The sequence below is a fragment of the Somniosus microcephalus genome, chromosome 26 (assembly GCF_052327205.1).
Source record: "Somniosus microcephalus isolate GS21.2 chromosome 26, FLI_Smic_1.0, whole genome shotgun sequence".
In the NCBI taxonomy this organism is placed as follows: Eukaryota; Metazoa; Chordata; class Chondrichthyes; order Squaliformes; family Somniosidae; genus Somniosus; species Somniosus microcephalus.
In genome coordinates this window covers 12,430,844-12,450,739 of record NC_141012.1, presented here as the reverse complement: position 1 = coordinate 12,450,739, position 19,896 = coordinate 12,430,844, and the positions used below count along the sequence as shown (strand labels likewise).

The 19,896-nt window shown below is 49.4% G+C and overlaps 1 protein-coding gene across 1 annotated transcript in view; it reads left to right on the top strand.

The window, feature by feature from the left end:
- The window catches only part of LOC147100294 (uncharacterized), a 270,850-nt gene that overhangs the window by 27,256 nt on the left and 223,698 nt on the right, over nucleotides 1–19,896 (top strand). Inside the window, exons 5-7 of the mRNA XM_085968227.1 lie at nucleotides 13,436–13,617; nucleotides 17,438–17,584; nucleotides 18,998–19,111. Coding sequence (XP_085824353.1) covers nucleotides 13,436–13,617; nucleotides 17,438–17,584; nucleotides 18,998–19,111 — 443 coding nt within the window. The remainder of the gene's footprint in view (nucleotides 1–13,435; nucleotides 13,618–17,437; nucleotides 17,585–18,997; nucleotides 19,112–19,896) is intronic.

The following is a 19,896-nucleotide window of genomic DNA, read 5'->3' as shown; positions in this document are numbered from 1 at the left end:
TCCTCATAGGACAATCCCCCCATCCCAGGAACCAGTCTGGTGAACCTTCGTTGCACTCCCTCTATGGCAAGTATATCCTTCCTTAGGTAAGGAGACCAAAACTGTACACAATACTCCAGGTGTGGACTCACCAGGGCCCTATATAATTGCAGTAAGACGTCTTTACTCTTATACTCAAATCCTCTTGTAATAAAGGCCAACATACCATTTGCTTTCTTAATTGCTTGCTGTATCTGCATGTTAACTTTCAGTGATTCGTGTACAAGGACACCCAGGTCCCTCAGAACACCAACATTTCCCAATCTCTCACCATTTAAAAAATACTCTGCTTTTCTATTTTTCCTACCAAAGTGGATAACTTCACATTTCTCCACATTATATTCCATGTGCCATGTTCGTGTCCACTCACTTAGCCTGTCTATATTCCCATGAAGCCTCCTTGCATCCTCCTCACAACTTACATTCCCACCCAGCTTTGTATCATCAGCAAACTTGGATATATTACATTTGGTCCCCTCATCCAAATCATTGATGTAGATTGTGAATAGCTGAGGCCCAAGCACTGATCCTTGCGGTACCCCACTAGTTACAGCCTGCCAACCCGAAAATGACCCGTTTATTCCTACTCTCTGTTTTCTGTCCATTGACCAATCCTCAATCCATGCTAGTATATTACCCCCAATCCCATGAGCCCTAATTTTGTTTAATAACCTCTTGTGTGGCACCTTATCGAATGCCTTCTGAAAATCCAAATACACCACATCCACCGGTTCCCCCTTATCTATTCTGCTAGTTACAACCTCAAAAAACTCGAACAGATTTGTCAAACGTGATTTCCCTTTCATAAATCCGTGTTGACTCTGCCCAATCCTATTATTATTTTCTAAGTGCCTTGTTACCATGTCCTTAATAATAAATTCTAGCATTTCCCCTACTACAGATGTCAGGCTATCTGGTCTGTAGTTCCCCATTTTCTCTCTCCCCCTTTCTTAAATAGTGGGATTATATTTGCTACCTTCCAATATGCCAGAATCGTTCTAGAATCTATGGAATTTTGGAAGATGACAACCAATGCATCCACTATCTCTATAGCCACCTCTTTTTAAACCCTAGGATGTAGGCCGTCAGGTCCATAGGATTTATTGGCTTTCAGTCTCATTAATTTCTCCAGTACTTTTTTTTACCTAATATTAATTTCTTTCAGTTCCTCATTCTTGCTAGATCCTTGGTTCTCCATTATTTCCAGGAAGTTTTTTTCGTCTTCTTCTGTGAAGACAGACATTTTGAGGGGAATTTTCCCGGCCCTGAGGAGGCAGGTTTGGAGGCGGGACTGCCGAGAAAATGGCAGAAACTGGGAACGGGTACCGACCCCGCTCCCAACCCGCCTCCGTGCCACCTTCCCGGGTGGCGGGTTCCCGAGTTGAGCAGGGACCCGTCTCCTCGAGGCGGGAAGGGGATTACAGCCAATTAACTGCCTGTTAACAGGTAGTTAACAGGCAGTTTTGAGGCTTATCCCCATTTTTCCCCTGCAAGAGTGGGCTTCCCGACGGCTGCAATCCTCGCCAGGGTCAGCAAGGTTTGCAGCTTCTCAAAGCTGTCAAATGCTGACAATTCATCTGTCACCGGCTTTCCCTTAATTGGCCGGTACAAGGCCAATCAAGGGAAAAGAGCGTGGGTTGGCTGGACGTCGTTGGGGGCGAGACTAAAACCCGACAACCAGCAGACCTGCCCCCAATGTGCCCCCATTGATAAAATCCAGCCCAAAGTATTTGTTTAATTTCTCTGCCATTTCCTTATTCCCCATTATAATTTCTCCTGTCTCAGCCTGTAAGGGACCCACATTTACTTTCGCTAATCTTTTCCTTTTTACATACCTATAGAAGCTTTTAGTCTGTTTTTATGTCTCTCGCTAGTTTAATCTTATATTCTATTTTTCCTTTCTTGGTCCTCCTTTGCTGAATTCTAAAATCCTCCCAATCCTCAGGCTTATTTACTACTCTTTTTGGCAACACTATAAGCCTCTTCGTTTTATGTAATATACTCACGTCTAATAACATCTCTTGTTAGTCATGGTTGGACCACTTTTCCTGTGGGTTTTTTGTGCTTTAAGGGAATGGTCACTTGGGGGGGGCACTGGAGGCTGACTGGTACTGGAAGCATACCCCAGGAATAGTCAACATCTTAAGGGGGTGGAATAAGGAGAGAAAAATATCAAAGAAAAATCTTTTGTTTATAAAAAAAATGGCACAAGGAATGATCTTGGAGGAGGGAGAAATTTCCTTTCTGCACTGGGTATGGGGAACTTGTAAATGTGGTTGTAAAGAATTGGGTTTATGTTCACTCCACTTAGTGTACAGAGGAAATCTTCGCCTTTCTTCTGCCTTCCCAACACCAATTGAAATCTTACCCCGAACCCGATTGTACCCTCACCCCGAACCCGATCATACCGTCACCCCGAACTCGATGGTACCCTCACCCTGAACTCGATGGTACCCTCACCCCGAACTCGATGGTACCCTCACCCTGAACTCGATGGTACCCTCACCCCGAACTCGATTGTACCCTCACCCTGAACTCGATGGTACCCTCACCCCGAACTCGATGGTACCCTCACCCTGAACTCGATGGTACCCTCACCCCGAACCCGATCGTACCCTCACCCCGAACCCGATCATACCGTCACCCCGAACTCGATGGTACCCTCACCCTGAACTCGATGGTACCCTCACCCCGAACCCGATCGTACCTTCACCCCGAACTCGATGGTACCCTCACCCTGAACCCGATTGTACCCTCACCCTGAACCCGATGGTACCCTCACCCTGAACCCGATTATACCCTCACCCTGAACCCAATGGTACCCTCACCCTGAACCCGATTGTACCCTCACCCTGAACCCAATGGTACCCTCACCCCGAACCCGATTGTACCCTCACCCCGAACCCGATCGTACCTTCACCCCGAACTCGATGGTACCCTCACCCTGAACCCGATTGTACCCTCACCCTGAACCCGATGGTACCCTCACCCTGAACCCGATTGTACCCTCACCCTGAACCCAATGGTACCCTCACCCCGAACCCGATTGTACCCTCACCCCGAACTCGATCGTACCCTCACCCCGAACTCGATGGTACCCTCACCCCGAACTCGATGGTACCCGAACCCCGAACCCGATCATACCCTCACCCCGAACTCGATTGTACCCTCACCCCGAACCCGATCGTACCCTCACCCTGAACTCGATCGTACCCTCACCCCGAACTCGATCGTACCCTCACCCCGAACTCGATCGTACCCTCACCCCGATCTCGATGGTACCCTCACCCTGAACCCAATGGTACCCTCACCCTGAACCCAATGCTACCCTCACCCCGACCCCGATCGTACCCTCACCCCGAACTCGATCGTACCCTCACCCTGAACCCGATGGTACCCTCACCCCGAACTCGATGGTACCCTCACCCTGAACCCAATGGTACCCTCACCCCGAACTCGATCGTACCCTCACCCCGATCTCGATGGTACCCTCACCCCGAACCCGATCGTACCCTCACCCCGAACCCGATCGTACCCTCACCCCGAACTCGATCGTACCCTCACCCCGATCTCGATGGTACCCTCACCCCGAACCCGATCGTACCCTCACACCGAACCCGATTGTGCCCTCACCCCAAACCCGATCGTACCCTCACCCCGAACCCGATCGTACCCTCATCCCGAACCCGATTGTGCCCTCACCCCAAACCCGATCGTACCCTCACCCCAAACCCGATCGTACCCTCACCCCGAACCCGATTGTGCCCTCACCCCAAACCCAATCGTACCCTCACCCCAAACCCGATCGTACCCTCACCCCGAACCCGATGGTACCCTCACCCCGAACTCGATGGTACCCTCACCCCGAACTCGATCGTACCCTCACCCTGAACCCGATCGTACCCTCACCCCGAACCCGGTACCCTCACCCCGAACTCGATCATACCCTCACCCTGAACCCCATGGTACCTTCACCCCGAACTCGATGGTACCCTCACCCCGAACTCGATCATACCCTCACCCCGAACCCGATGGTACCCTCACCCCGAACTCGATGGTACCCTCACCCCGAACTCGATCATACCCTCACCCTGAACCCGATCGTACCCTCACCCCGAACCCGGTACCCTCACCCCGAACTCGATCATACCCTCACCCCGAACCCCATGGTACCCTCACCCTGAACCCGATTGTACCCTCACCCTGAACCCGATGGTACCCTCACCCCGTACTCGATGGTACCCTCACCCTGAACCCCATGGTACCTTCACCCCGAACTCGATGGTACCCTCACCCCGAACTCGATCATACCCTCACCCTGAACCCCATGGTACCTTCACCCCGAACTCGATGGTACCCTCACCCCGAACTCGATTGTACCCTCACCCTGAACCCGATGGTACCCTCACCCCGAACTCGATGGTACCCTCACCCCGTACTCGATGGTACCCTCACCCCGAACCCGATTGTACCCTCACCCTGAACCCGATGGTACCCTCACCCCGAACTCGATGGTACCCTCACCCCGAACCCGATTGTACCCTCACCCTGAACCCGATGGTACCCTCACCCCATACTCGATGGTACCCTCACCCTGAACCCCATGGTACCCTCACCCCGAACCCGATGGTACCCTCACCCTGAACTCGATGGTACCCTCACCCCGAACTCGATCATAACCTCACCCCGAACCCGATCGTACCCTCACCCTGAACTCGATGGTACCCTCACCCTGAACCCGATCGTACCCTCACCCCGAACTCGATGGTACCCTCACCCTGAACCCGATTGTACCCTCACCCTGAACCCGATGGTACCCTAACCCCGTACTCGCTCATACCCTCACCCCGAACTCGATGGCACCCTCACCCCGAACTCGATGGTACCCTCACCCCGAACTCGATGGTACCCTCACCCCGAACTCGATGGTACCCTAACCCCGTACTCGATGGTACCCTCACCCCGAACTCGATGGTACCCTCACCCCGAACCCGATTGTACCCTCACCCTGAACCCGATGGTACCCTCACCCCGAACTCGATGGTACCCTCACCCCGAACTCGATGGTACCCTCACCCCGTACTCGATGGTACCCTCACCCCGAACCCGATTGTACCCTCACCCTGAACCCGATGGTACCCTCACCCCGAACTCGATGGTACCCTCACCCCGAACCCGATTGTACCCTCACCCTGAACCCGATGGTACCCTCACCCCATACTCGATGGTACCCTCACCCTGAACCCCATGGTACCCTCACCCCGAACCCGATGGTACCCTCACCCTGAACTCGATGGTACCCTCACCCCGAACTCGATCATAACCTCACCCCGAACCCGATCGTACCCTCACCCTGAACTCGATGGTACCCTCACCCTGAACCCGATCGTACCCTCACCCCGAACTCGATGGTACCCTCACCCTGAACCCGATTGTACCCTCACCCTGAACCCGATGGTACCCTAACCCCGTACTCGATCATACCCTCACCCCGAACTCGATGGCACCCTCACCCCGAACTCGATGGTACCCTCACCCCGAACTCGATGGTACCCTCACCCCGAACTCGATGGTACCCTAACCCCGTACTCGATGGTACCCTCACCCCGAACTCGATGGTACCCTCACCCCGAACCCGATTGTACCCTCACCCTGAACCCGATGGTACCCTCACCCCGAACTCGATGGTACCCTCACCCCGAACTCGATCATACCCTCACCCCGAACCCGATGGTACCCTAACCCCGTACTCGATGGTACCCTCACCCTGAACCCGATGGTACCCTCACCCCGAACTCGATGGTACCCTCACCCCGAACCCGATCATACCCTCACCCTGAACCCGATGGTACCCTCACCCCGAACTCGATCATACCCTCACCCTGAACCCGATGGTACCCTCACCCCGAACCCGATGGTACCCTCACCCCGTACTCGATGGTACCCTCACCCCGAACCCGATCATACCCTCACCCTGAACCCGATGGTACCCTCACCCCGAACTCGATCATACCCTCACCCTGAACCCCATGGTACCTTCACCCCGAACTCGATGGTACCCTCACCCCGAACTCGATGGTACCCTCACCCCGAACCCGATTGTACCCTCACCCTGAACCCGATGGTACCCTCACCCCGAACTCGATGGTACCCTCACCCCGTACTCGATGGTACCCTCACCCCGAACCCGATCATACCCTCACCCTGAACCCGATTGTACCCTCACCCTGAACCCGATGGTACCCTCACCCCGAACTCGATGGTACCCTCACCCCGAACCCGATGGTACCCTCACCCTGAACCCCATGGTACCTTCACCCCGAACTCGATGGTACCCTCACCCCGAACTCGATCATACCCTCACCCTGAACCCCATGGTACCTTCACCCCGAACTCGATGGTACCCTCACCCCGAACTCGATCATACCCTCACCCCGAACCCGATGGTACCCTAACCCCGTACTCGATGGTACCCTCACCCCGTACTCGATGGTACCCTCACCCCGAACTCGATGGTACCCTCACCCCGAACTCGATGGTACCCTCACCCTGAACTCGATGGTACCCTCACCCTGAACCCGATCGTACCCTCACCCCGAACCCGATGGTACCCTCACCCTGAACTCGATGGTACCCTCACCCTGAACCCGATCGTACCCTCACCCCGAACTCGATGGTACCCTCACCCCAAACCCGATGGTACCCTCACCCCGAACCCGATGGTACCCTCACCCCGAACTCGATGGTACCCTCACCCCGTACTCGATGGTACCCTCACCCCAAACCCGATGGTACCCTCACCCCGAACTCGATCGTACCCTCACCCCAAACTCGATGGTACCCTCAACCCTGAACCCGATGGTACCCTCACCCCGAACTCGATCGTACCCTCACCCCAAACTCGATGGTACCCTCAACCCTACATCATCCATCGTGCTCATGGACTTACTCTGACGTCGATTGTGTTTGATTCAATTCTTATTCCCCTGTTTATTTTCTATGGAATGATATTTACAGAGTTTCCCCGGGTCCATTCACCTTTAGAGGAGCAAAATTAAGGAGTTACTACTCAACAACATTGAGAATTACAACAGGAATATTAGGGCTTGTTTAAGGACCAATCCCGAATCGGATTTTTTTTCTGTTTGTATTTATCTTCCATTCCTTACTGAGTTTTTACTAAAACACAATGAATCAGCAGCTAATAGCAAATACTGGCTGGTGCACCGAGTGTACTACAGTTAAAGGAGGAGATTTTATCACCTGTTGGGTGACTCTTCTCTCACCTCTGACCTCCCAATTCTTTATCTCAAACTTTCTTATCTGTATCTGCTTTAGCAATGCTACCAAAGTCACAGGGATAGGTGGGAAGTGAGGTGATTATTTACTTCAGGAACAGGATGATTCCTGTGCTGAGGAGCCACAGTGGGAAGCGCGGAGCAGTGTTGAAAAATTAAGTCATCAGAATGGAGTTTTGCCTGTGTACCTTTGAGGATCAGAGGGATTTTGTAAGGAATGTTCCCACAAGAGATGAAATAGGTGGGATAGAGTCCCACCTCAACCAACTCAAAACTAATTTATCTCTTTTATCTCATTGCTGTTTCTGGAACCTTGCTGTGTGTAAATTAACTGCCACGCTTCTCAATTTTACAACAGTGACTACACTTCAAAAGTATTTCATTGACTGTAAAGCGCTTTGGAATGTCCTGAGGTCATGAGAGGCGCTATATAAATGCAGGGTCTTTCCTTATTTCTCTTCTTTCATTCTTTCTTTCTTTTTTCTTTCTTTATCTCTCTCTTTCTCTCTTTTGCTCCTTCATCTCCTTTCTCTTTCTATCTCTCCTTTCATCCCTTTTTTCTATCCTATTTCCTCTTTCTTTCTCTCTTTATATTACAGGGCAAATTATACATGGTCTATGGAAACAGCTGTCCCAATGGGCTGAATGGTCTTTCCTCACTCCGTGCTGTCTTATTTTCTAAATGCAAGCTCCCAGCGCGAAGCGTTGCCCACTGAGAGCACGCGAGGAGCAAATCGTGGAGACTGCTGGCAATTTCCCACGTCCACCTAATCGGCTCTTTATTCTTAAGCATCCCGTTTGTCCTCGCGTGCAATTAGTTTCTGATCTAAGTCACACCTATATAAAACCGCTTCATTCATTTAACTCTTACAATTACAGGCTATTATTGCAGCCTTGGGGCAGTGGTTCCTCATCCAAAGGATAACGTGACTGGCAACGTTTGCCCAGGAGGCCATTACTGCCCTGCAGGAACTGGACACCCACTCCAGTGCCCGTCCGGTAAGTGTTTGACCCCATGATGGTGGGCGTGTGTGCTGTGAGGAGGATGCCGAGAAACTCCAGGATGATTTGGACAGGTTGGGTGATTGGGCAGAAGCATGGCAGATGCAATATAACGTGGATAAATGTGAGGTTATCCACTTTGTAGCAAAAACAGGAAGGCAGATTATTATCTGAATGGCAATAGATTGGGAGAAGGGGAAGTGCAACAAGACCTGGGTGTTCTTGTGCACCAGTCGCTGAAGGTAAGCATGCAGGTGCAGCAGGCGGTTAAGAAGGCAAATGGTATGTTGGCTTTCGTAACAAGAGGGTTCGAGTACAGGAACAAGGATGTCTTGCTGCAGTTGTACAGGGCCTTGATGAGACCACATCTTGAGTATTGTGTGCAGTTTTGGTCACCTTATCTGAGGAAGGATGTTCTTGCCATGGAAGGAGTTCAGCGAAGATTCACCAGGCTGATACCTAGGATGGCAGGAATGACGTATGAGGAGAGATTGGATCGATTGGGCTTGTACTCGCTGGAGTTTAGAAGAATGAGAAGGGATCTCATCGAAACTTATAAAATTCTAACAGGACTAGACAGACTAGATGCTGGAAGGATGTTCCCGATGGTCGGGGAGTCCAGAACCAGGGGTCACAGTCTAAGGATAAGGGGTTGGCCATTTAGGACAGAAATGAGGAGGAATTTCTTCACCCAGAGAGTGGTGAACCTGTGGAATTCTCTACCACAGAAGGCAGTAGAGGCCAATTCATTGAATATATTCAAGAAGGAGTTGGATATATTTCTCAAGGCTACAGGGATCAAGGGGTATGGGGAGAAAGCAGGGACCGGGTACTGAATTTGGATGATCAGCCATGATCGCATTGAATGGCGGAGAAGGCTCGAGGGGCCGAATGGCCTGCTCCTGCTCCTATCTTCTATGCTTCCACGATGCACTAATCAAGGAATTACATCTTTGGTGAACTAATTACAGCTTAGCCACATCTCAGGAAAGTTATTGGCTTCTCATGATATTTAAATGGTTTAATAACTTCAATAGAACTTCTCATAGGACACACGAACCAGTGCTACCCGAGGTAACAAAACATCAAACAGTATTCAGTTCTGTTTTAAGGCTTTAACATGTACCCGTCCTTACTATACAGGAACCTACCTGAATCTAACTGGTGCCAGAGACATCAAGGATTGCAATCGGTGTCCAGCTGGTCATTACTGTGCTGGGAGTGGGCTTACCAATCCTGTGGGACTTTGTAAAGAAGGATACTATTGCCCAGGGGGCCAAAGCAATGCTGATCCAGCAGAATTCAGGTAAAGGGCTTTCTCTGTTTTTTTTTAAAGTATTGTCCTTATGAAACATTAGTAAACATAATCATCACAAATAGAGAAACAAATGATTTGCCTCATTCTAAATGTAGTATGCCCTGGACTTCTTGGGTTTTTTTTTATTCGTTCATGTCTAGTGGTAAGTGAATTGTCACATAACGTCAGCTTAAACTCCAGCACTGTAACCCTAACCATCCCCTAAAGTTAGCACCTGTGTTCGCAGTAGTTCTGTCACAATTCCACTGGGTGGCATTCCCCAAAATATCTGATATATAAAAGTCTCCCTCAACAACTGCAGTAATCAGACCTCCTGAAACCTTGACTGCTTCAGGTTCCGACTCCCTCCCCCAAAGTTTGGTGCCCGAACCCCCACCTCCCCTTAAAGAAATTGTGTCCCTTCCGACGTTGAACAGTGAGTTTCATCTGTTTTGTTTCAGTTGGCAAATAGCGGCCGCCAATTTAGGCACAGCAAGACTCCATGAACAGCAATCGGATGAAAGATTAGTTTATCTGTTTTGGGCATGTTGGTTGAGGGATTAAGGTTGACCAGGCCATTTAGGAGAACTCCATGATCATCTTCGAAGAACTGCCATGGGATCTTTTACGGCAGTGCCTCGGTTTAACATCTCATCTGGCCAACAGCACCTCCGACAGTGCAGCACTCCTTCAGTACTGCACGGGGGTGTCGGCCTAGATCATGTGCTCAAGTAAAGACATATTGGTACTATATTTAGAATGGCTCATTTTTATTTCAGGTGCTTGGTGGGATGTTATTGTCCTGAGGGGTCAGGGTTTCCCATTCGCTGCCAGAATGGAACTTACCAAATCTACGAGGCACAGAGTACCTGCACGCCTTGCCCAGCAGGTAAGAATTAGCTGTAGACTGTTATGTTCAAGGTGATTAAATGGCTTTGCTTGGCGTACCTCAATTTGCACTCATCTATAACATTCAATTCATTGCTATCCACAGACCCACACGCACATTGTTTCCCATGTTGATATGTTTGACAGCAGACTATAGAACAAAGAAAATAAACTAATCCACCACCAGAACCAACTGGAACATACCATTCACAAGTGCTTTGTGCATGGAGAATATATGGTGTGGTGCCATAGAATTGAAACAGGAACATGTTTAGGACTTTTTGATCCCTTATTTTTTTAAAAACCTCCTCCTGGTATCTATAGATGTGGAGGGGTAACTGATTGTGACAGGAGGGAGACAGTCACGTGCTGTTACTATGGCCTTGATTACTTCAAAGTCGCCATGGAGTGTTTCTTGGCCCTGATTACCTTTCTTTGAATGAGACCAACTCAACTGTCAAACTTCTGCTTCCACCTTTCAGGATATTACTGCACCGACACAGTTCTTCCAGGTAACTCCATCCAAAGGTGTCCGAAAGGATATTACTGTCCAGGGGGAGCTCAATCGGCCTTCGACCACCCTTGTCCCGTCGGGACTTTCAGCAATAGAACAGGTGGGTCTTTAAGTGGAGTTAAAACATGCATACCCAGTCCTGACTTGTTAATCCAATGGCACAGGGCGATGGAAATAAAGAAGATTCGTCCAGTGAGATTGATAATTAATGAACTAATGCAGCGGGTTTGTATTCCAACCTCAAAGCTCAACAACAAACCAACAAATGGCCTTGACTGACCTAGCAGCCTTGAATTACAAAGGTTTAAAGAAAGAATTTGCATTTATTTAAAGCCTCCTCACATCTCTTGGGACATCCCAAAGCAATTCATATACAATGAGTTACTTTGCAGTTATAGTTGCTCTGTGAGCAATACATAGTGTGTGACGATTCCATGCCATACCTAAATAGCCAAGTATCTCGTTTTCAACTGGGGCCGGGAACGTTTCATATCTGTCTACAGGATAGTGAAAGCTTGTTTTTCAATATATTGATTTGAAAAATAAAACCTATTTAACTACTTAAGAGTTTCAATGGCTTTTCTGTGAAGGGTTGAAGAGGCTGGAGGATTGCGCTGAGTGTTTGGGAGGATATTATTGCCCCTTGCCTGCCCTGACTGATGTCTATGGTGAATGTACTGCTGGATACTACTGCAAACAGGGGGCGAAGAGCAGTACACCCCTACAAGGTAAAAGAATGGAAGCATTCATGTTAAGCTTGGAGGTTATTGTTATATTGTTATAATGTAGGGAACACAGCATCCAACTTGAGTACAGCAAGGTCCCACAGACAGCAATGAGATAATGACCAGATAATCTGTTTTAGTGATGCTGGTTGAGGGATAAATATTGGCCAGGACTCCCCTGCTCTTCTTCAAAATAGTGACATGGGATCTTTTACGTCCACATGAGAGGGCAGAGGCATCGGTTTAACGTTGCATCCGAAAGACGGCACCTCCGACAGTGAAGCACACCCTCAGCCTAGACTATGTGCTCGAGTCTCTGGAGTGGGTGAATGCCTCAAGACAAGGATCTCAACTGTAATTCTCTCACTAGGGGTTTGCAGGATGTTTTCACAGCTTTCCCCATTTAATGAAGCATCGATGTTATTCAAGTGTGTGTCAAATCCAGATGGGAAGTGTAAAGAGTCACAGCGTTTCCAAGTGACTGACAGATTTCTCACTGAAACTATTTCTGAAGGTGCCGAGGCTGGCAAGTGCCCCCGTGGTCATTACTGTCCCCGTGGCTCCATTGGCCCTATACCCTGCCCTAGAGGGACGTACAACAGGGCAACTGGCCAGAAGGTCAAAGGTGACTGCTGCTTATGTGACGCAGGAAGCTACTGTAACCAGACAGGGCTGGTTCGGCCTAGTGGGCTGTGTGAGCCAGGGTAAGTCATGTGTTCACTAAAGGAGCAAAATATTCAAATATAAATTAAAATCTTCATAATAAAGTTGATCAATCAGAGTGTATAATTCATAAATAAAGGTTTAATTAGTTTAAAATTGTTGGTGGTTGTATATAATCAAATTAATTAACAAGTTTTGAAGGCCAAAATTGGGATTGTCTAATGCCAAAGTTCATTGCTTCTTGGAGCCTTCCTGTCTGTGTATCTCTGTCCTTTTCTCCCCTCCTGCATCCTCACTCATGAAATCAAGATTCATCATAGTTCATGTCCTAATCCAATTCACTCTTTGACACCGCCTGTTCATGAGGTATTGTGAATTTAAGGAAGTATTTTCCGCTTTGGCACCACCTGCCCATGATTGTAATGGGCAGGAATCATGAGCCGGGGGTACATAGGAACAGGAGGAGGCCATTCAACCCCTCGAGCCTGTTCTGCCATTCAATTAGATCATGGCTGATCTGTATCTTAACCCTCCTTGGCTCCGTAAATTTTAATACCTTTACCTAACAAAAATCTATCGATCTCAATGTTGAGCCTCAACAGCTTTTTGGAGGCGAGAGTGCCAGATTTCCACTACCCTTTGTGTGAAGAAGAAACATCAGCCCTGAACGGCTTGGCTCTAATTTTAAGGCTATATCCCCTTGTCTGGACTCCCCCCACCAGAGGAAATAGTTTCTCTCTATCTACCTTATCAATTCCTTTAATCATCTTAAATACCTAAATTAGATCGCCCCTTAATCTTCTATATGCAAGGGAATACAAATCTAGTCTGTGCAACCTGTCATCATGGTTTAACCCTTTTCTCTCCGGTACACAGTTTGCCGATGTGCGTTCCTGGCAAAGGCCAGGAGGACCAAAGCAGAAACCTCCCCTTTACAGGTCATTTTATTTTCGGTTTGCACGCCATATCCTCATAATCCAACTGACGCACTATTGTGATTTGATTGCAGCTACTTCTGCACTTTAGGAGCCAAAATACCCAAGGAAGGGTTGTGCTCCCCTGGGTCTTACTGCCCTTTGGGTTCGTCACATCCTCGGCCCTGCCCAAGCGGAAGCTACAGCAATGCGACGGGGTTAACGGACGAGGCCCAGTGCACAGCATGTGATGCAGGAAAATACTGCAATGATACAGGTAATGGTAACTGACATGAATCAGTCATTCATGAAAGAAAGACTTATGAAATAATACTGAGCGGCCTGCGGGTGGTGCTGTCCAGGGAGAGTATAAATACTCGGGCACGGGTCCAGCTTGCGCAGGACATTTTTAACAGGAACTAGTGAAGGACGCAACTAGACCTCCATGTTGTAAAACAGTTGATTAAAGCTTTGTTTAACGCTTAGATCAAGTGCCTAGTAGTTCTCTTACATCAGTAACACCCTTTTGAGGCCCAGTCCAACTGAGACAATGTTAGTGCAAGAGAACAAAATGCATCTTCCCACCCTGACCCCTTGGCTGGTCCAAGAAAATAACTGCTTCCCTGGGTCAGCTCGCTTTGTTGGTTATGAGCTCATCCACTGTCGTTCAGGTTTAATGTTTCCAGTAATAAAACTATTCCTGATGTTTCAGTACCTCTCTATTACTGTAATATTGGTGATTTTTCCAGCATCACTTTTTTTTAGTTCAGTCTGGGGATGTGGGCATCTCTGGCAGGTCCAGCATTTATTGCCCATCCCTCACAACTGATTGGCTGGCTAGGCCACTTCAGGGGGCAGTTAAGAGTCATTCACGTTGGTGTGGGACTGGAGTCACATATAGGCCAATGGATAAGGACGGCAGGTTTCCTTCCCTAAAGGACATTAGTGAACCAGATGGGTTTTTATGACAATTTGACAGCTTCATGGTCATTTTTTTCTCCAGATTTTTAAAATTCAATTTCTCAAACTGCCATGGCACGATTTGAACTTACGTTCTCTAGATTACTAGTCCAGGCCTGTGGATTGTCAGTTTAGTAACTTGCTGAGCTAACATAAAACTGATCAGTCCAAGAAGACAAGAATATCCCTCAACCTGTCGGCAGTCTAAGAGTTATTCATCGAAATCTTGGCATTCTTGCTTTATTTCCTGAGCTCTGGAATTCCTTCCCTAAACCGCTCCGCCTCGCTACCTTTCTTTTTTCCTTTTAAGACGCTCCTTAAAACCTACCTCTTTGACCAGGCTTTTGGTCACCTGTCCGAATATCTCAGTATGTGTGGCTTGGTGTCAAATTTGGTTTGATAATCGCTCCTGTGAAGGGCCTAGGAACATTTTACTATGTTAAAGGCGCTATAGAAATGCAAGTTGTTGTTGTTACTTTGAGAATGAGATCAGCCTGAACGTCCTTCGCTATTTTGTCTCTTCATGCAGGACTGCTGTCTCCAGTAGGTTCTTGCGACGCTGGCTTCTACTGCCCAAGTGGGAGTCGGTCTCCAAACTCTCCAGCACACATCTGTCCCGTTGGCCTGCACTGCCCTCAGGGTAGCGTTCGGCCATTGCCTTGCCACCCGGGCACTTTTACCAATCGGACTCAAACGAGTGAGTGCCTCATCTGTCCAGCAGGATTCCACTGCTTGCCCCAGGAGCAGGAAGCAGCTGCCGGTAGGGATTTAATTGGACTTTAGTTTGGATAATCAGAAACTTAGAACAACCCAGTAGTGTTACGGTAAGGGTCAGGTAAGGAACCATCAGACATACAACGCAAGTGTCAAATAGAACACTCAGATTCTTACAGAATTTTTGTGAGGTAAGGGTATTAAGGGTCATGTAACCAAGGCAGGTAGATGGAATTAAGAAACAGATCAGCCATGATCTAATTGAATGGCGGAACAGGATCAAGGGGCTGAATGGCCTCCTCCTGTTCCTATATTAACTAATCTGGATCAAGGCAAATTATTCTGCACAATGTTGCTATTTGTGGGTTTTTTTTAATTGAAATCCCAAAACAACTGAGGCTTCCTTACCAGGTCCCATTTATCTTGTTATTTTCTCTATGTTGTTTAAAGATCAATACTGTTGCGGTAAATGCTATGTACTTAGCCGAAGAAAAGCAAAAATGCATTTTATTTTTTTATCATCATTTAGTTGCTGAGGTGATTTGACTTGCAGGTATTCAGCCGCGTCACTGGGCTCGGCTGGATTGCCAGCACATCTGCTCAGTGATGTTTTCAGAGAAGGGCTTGATTTTATTCTCCACAGACTCTCTTTTTTTCATGTTTGAGAGGGAATGCAGTCATTTGTAGCCAGACTATAAATACACTGGGCGGAATTTACCCTTTAACCCCCGGGAGGAAAACGGGCGATAGCAGGTCAGCTGCCTGTTTGACGCACTGCCCAATTTTTGTTTCTGTTGACTTCAGCGGAAATGTAAATGGGGTGGGCGTAATGCGGGCAGGGTGTAACACGGGCGGGGTGTAACACGGGCGGGGTGTAACACAGGCAGGGTGTAACACGGGCAGGGTGTAACACGGGCGGGGTGTGTGGCGGGCGGCGTATGGCAGGCGGGGTGTGTGGTGGGCGGGGTGTGTGGTGGGCGGGTTGTGTGGTGGGCGGGGTGTGTGGCGGGCGGGGTGTGTGGCTGGCGGGGTGTGTGGCTGGCGGGGTGTGTGACGGGCGGGGTGTGTGGCTGGCGGGGTGTGTGGCGGGCGGGGTGTGTGGCGGGCGGGGTGTGTGGCGGGCGGGGTGTGTGGCGGGCGGGGTGTGTGGCGGGCGGGGTGTGTGGCGGGCGGGTTGTGTGACGGGCGGGGTGTGGTGGGCGGGGTGTGTGACGGGCGGGGTGTGTGACGGGCGGGGTGTGTGACGGGCTGGGTGTGTGACGGGGTGTGTGACGGGCGGGGTGTGTGACGGGCGGGGTGTGTGACGGGCGGGGTGTGTGACGGGATGTGTGGCGGGCGGGGTGTGTGGCGGGGTGTGTGGCGGGCGGGGTGTGTGACGGGCGGGGTGTGTGACGGGCGGGGTGTGTGACAGACGGGGTGTGTGACGGACGGGGTGTGTGGCGGGGTGTGTGACGGGCGGGGTGTGTGGCGGGCGGGGTGTGTGGCGGGCAGGGTGTGATGGGCGGTGTGTGACGGGCGGGGTGTGCGACGGGCAGGGTGTGTGTGACGGGCAGGGTGTGTGACGGGCAGGGTGTGTGTGACAGGCGGGGTGTGTGACGGGCGGGGTGTGTGACGGGATGTGTGACGGGCGGGGTGTGTGACGGGCGGGGTGTGTGACGGGCGGGGTGTGTGACGGGCTGGGTGTGTGACAGGCGGGGTGTAAAGCAAGTTGTATATACACTATCGCCCGCTGGCAGTAAAAGTGAAAATTCCCCCCAATTTAGTTCCATTTTTGATTATATTTGGCTTTGTCCAGTTTGAGGTCAGTCAGTCTGTCTTTCTTTCTTCTCTTCTCTTCCAAAGTGCCAACAGCTAAGAAGTCCTAAATCAGAAGACCCAGATCTGTTACTATTCAGAGTTTGAGATATATACAAATTAGAGGGAACATTGATTTATACTTTAGATGTGGCCCAAGAGGCTCCATGATCGGTACTTAAATGAACCACGAAGATGGGAGGTTTAGGCCCTCCCGATCGACCCCAGCCCATGCGATAGGCTGGCAGTACTGGCTGCAGCTACCAGGGGGCACTGCAGCACTTTGTAAAGCAACTTGTGAACTCGGTGATGTGTGCCAACTCTGCAGCTGTGCAGGCTTCTACATTGGGATTTTTCTGTTCATCTGTACATATTTGAGTGTGAGAGGAACATCTGTTGTGCAGTTGGGAAGGATCTTTCTAGCATTTGGATTGCCACATGTGCAGTCTTAATGCTTGCTTAAAATATCCCCAAATAAAATCCATATTTATACACCTGCTGGACAGCACTGTGTGTCTCTTGCATCTCACACAATCTTCACAGATATGGCACCTGATGTAGGTTTTTTTTGGGCCAGATATATTTAAGAAAAATGTGTTTTGTTTAATTTCTATCAATGCGGATTTCAGAAGGAAGCGCCACCTCAGGATCCCGTCTCTGCCCACCTGGGTTTCACTGCCCGCAGGGCACAGGACGAAACTGGACGGCATGCAAACCGGGGACCTTCAGTAGCCGGCCAGGACTGAAAGCAGCAGCTGAGTGCAAATGGTGCCCAGGTAAGGGACGTCTGCCAACCTCTGTCATTTGTTCAGCATTTCAGATTGCAGTTCCACGAACAACGGCGCAGGGGGCGCTATTCTTTCAGCTCTGATCAGTGGACTCTTCTTATGCATACCATAAACCAAAAAATACTGTAACTAATAAAACATTAAAGGAAACTTAACAACTTGAATTAAAATTTGGTTGCCGGGGGGGGGGTGGTTGACGAAGCACTCCAGTCCCCGTGGTGCCCACCAGTCACGGAAGGTCTCGAGCGTGCCGGCGGACGCCGCGTGCTCCATCTCCAGGGCCACCCGGGCGCGAACGTGGCCGCGGGAGAGAGGCAGGGCAATCGGGCCGAACAACCCCCCCCCTCGACCGCCCGCTGCCTGGACCAGTTAATCACCACTTTGGCCAGGCCGCTCTGATCAGTGTAACGTTACACTGAGAGTCATTACACTGTGCACGGGGTTATACTGTGCACTCCATCTATCATACCCCTCTATAACATTCCATCTTTCATAACCCTCTAAGACTCCCTCAACAGAATGAACAGTAACGGCAAAAACCAATGCAGTAAATATTCTAAGTGTAATCTTTGTTCAATTAACAAAGCAAATCCATTTACCAGTACCATTCAATCTGCGTGTTAGCTTAGAACTGTAATTTAACAGTGTATAAGATTATGAGGGGCCTAGATAGAGTGGATAGGAAGGGTCTATTTCCCTTAGCAGAGCGGCCAATAACCAGGGGGCATAGATTTAAAGTAATTGATAGAAGGATTAGAGGGGAGTTGAGGAAAAATGTTTTCACCCAGAGGGTGGTGAGGGTCTGGAACTCACTGCCTGAAAGGGTGGTAGAGGCAGAAACCCTCATCGCATTTAAAAAGTACTTGGATATGCGCTTGAGGTGCCGTAACCTGCAGGGCTACGGACCAAGAGCTGGAAAGTGGGATTAGGCTGGATAGCTCTTTTTCGGCCAGCACAGACACGATGGGCCGAATGGCCTCTTATTGCGCCGTGAATTTCTATGATTGATTCTGTGAACTCGCAGGAGCTCAGGTACACAGTTCACAAAAAGCTTATTTTTAATTTGAGAGACTTTTAGCGAAGGGCTAAAACCCACAGTGCAGGAGTGAATATTTTTTAAATCAGGAGGCGGTGATTGGGTGATGCCAAGCCTTGGTTTCGAAGCCTGAATATTTTGCAGGAGGAACAAAGACTGAGGGAAGGAGGGAGATCCCAGGATGGAATGGGTTGGTGGGGCAGGCAGTGCAATGAGTCCTGATTCCTGCGTGGTGGTGATGCAGGGAGCAGGGGTCTATGCCCCTGACAGTATCATTAGCAGTTTAGGAGCAGCCCAGAAATCATTTAAAATTTGCTTATGGTAAACTGAAGTAATTTTTGAAACTAACTGAGACTGACTTGCAGGTGGAAAGTTCTGTGCAGGAGAAAAACTGACCGAGCCCGATGGCAACTGCTCCGCGGGACACTATTGTACCTTCGGGGTGAATGTCCCCCAGCCAGTGGGCAACGTTACACCAGGTGAGATGAGGTGCTGATACACCCAAGTAACAGAAAGAGGGTGATCTTACATTACCTAGAGAAGAGGAAAACATCCGCCATTCATTACCATGTGACTCACTGCACGGACTGTGTGGAAATTTCTAACATATAAACCCATGTCTTAAAATAAAATTTCATGGCCTTGTTGTTTCATATGACGGGTAAAGCTTAGAATGGGATGTCTAGTTTGGCTATCCATTCGATGTCCTGAGATGCCGAGTGGAGAAATGAGGCGCCTCCTGTGGTAAACCACTGTTTGTATTCCACGGTGTACATGCCTGGACATGCCTCGGCTGACTCCTCCCACAAGTCCTAGTATAAAGGTGACTGCTCCCCAGCCCTTTATATTTCTGGACCGGTCGACCACTCGAGGCAGACCTTCATTCTTTTGTTAATAAAAGCCTTTAGTTACTCTCTTAACTCTCAGTCTTTTATGAGTAATTGATAGCGCATCAATTTTATTAACAAAATTTTTATAATGGAGAAGATCCTCACACCAGCATGCCTGGACTTAGATCATCGGGAGGCGGACTCATCCACCAAGTTTACTCACTGGCTTAAGTGTTTCGAAAAATTCCTGACCGCCTCCGCAGCAATCAAATCGGACGAGGACAAACTGGATGTCCTGACCTCCAAAGTGAACCACCGAGTGTACTCGGTCATCCAAGACGCGACCTCGTACGCGGACGCTATCAAGCTCCTCAAGGACCAGTACACGCGCCCAGTGAACGAAGTGTACGCCAGGCACCTTCTGGGGAGTCGTA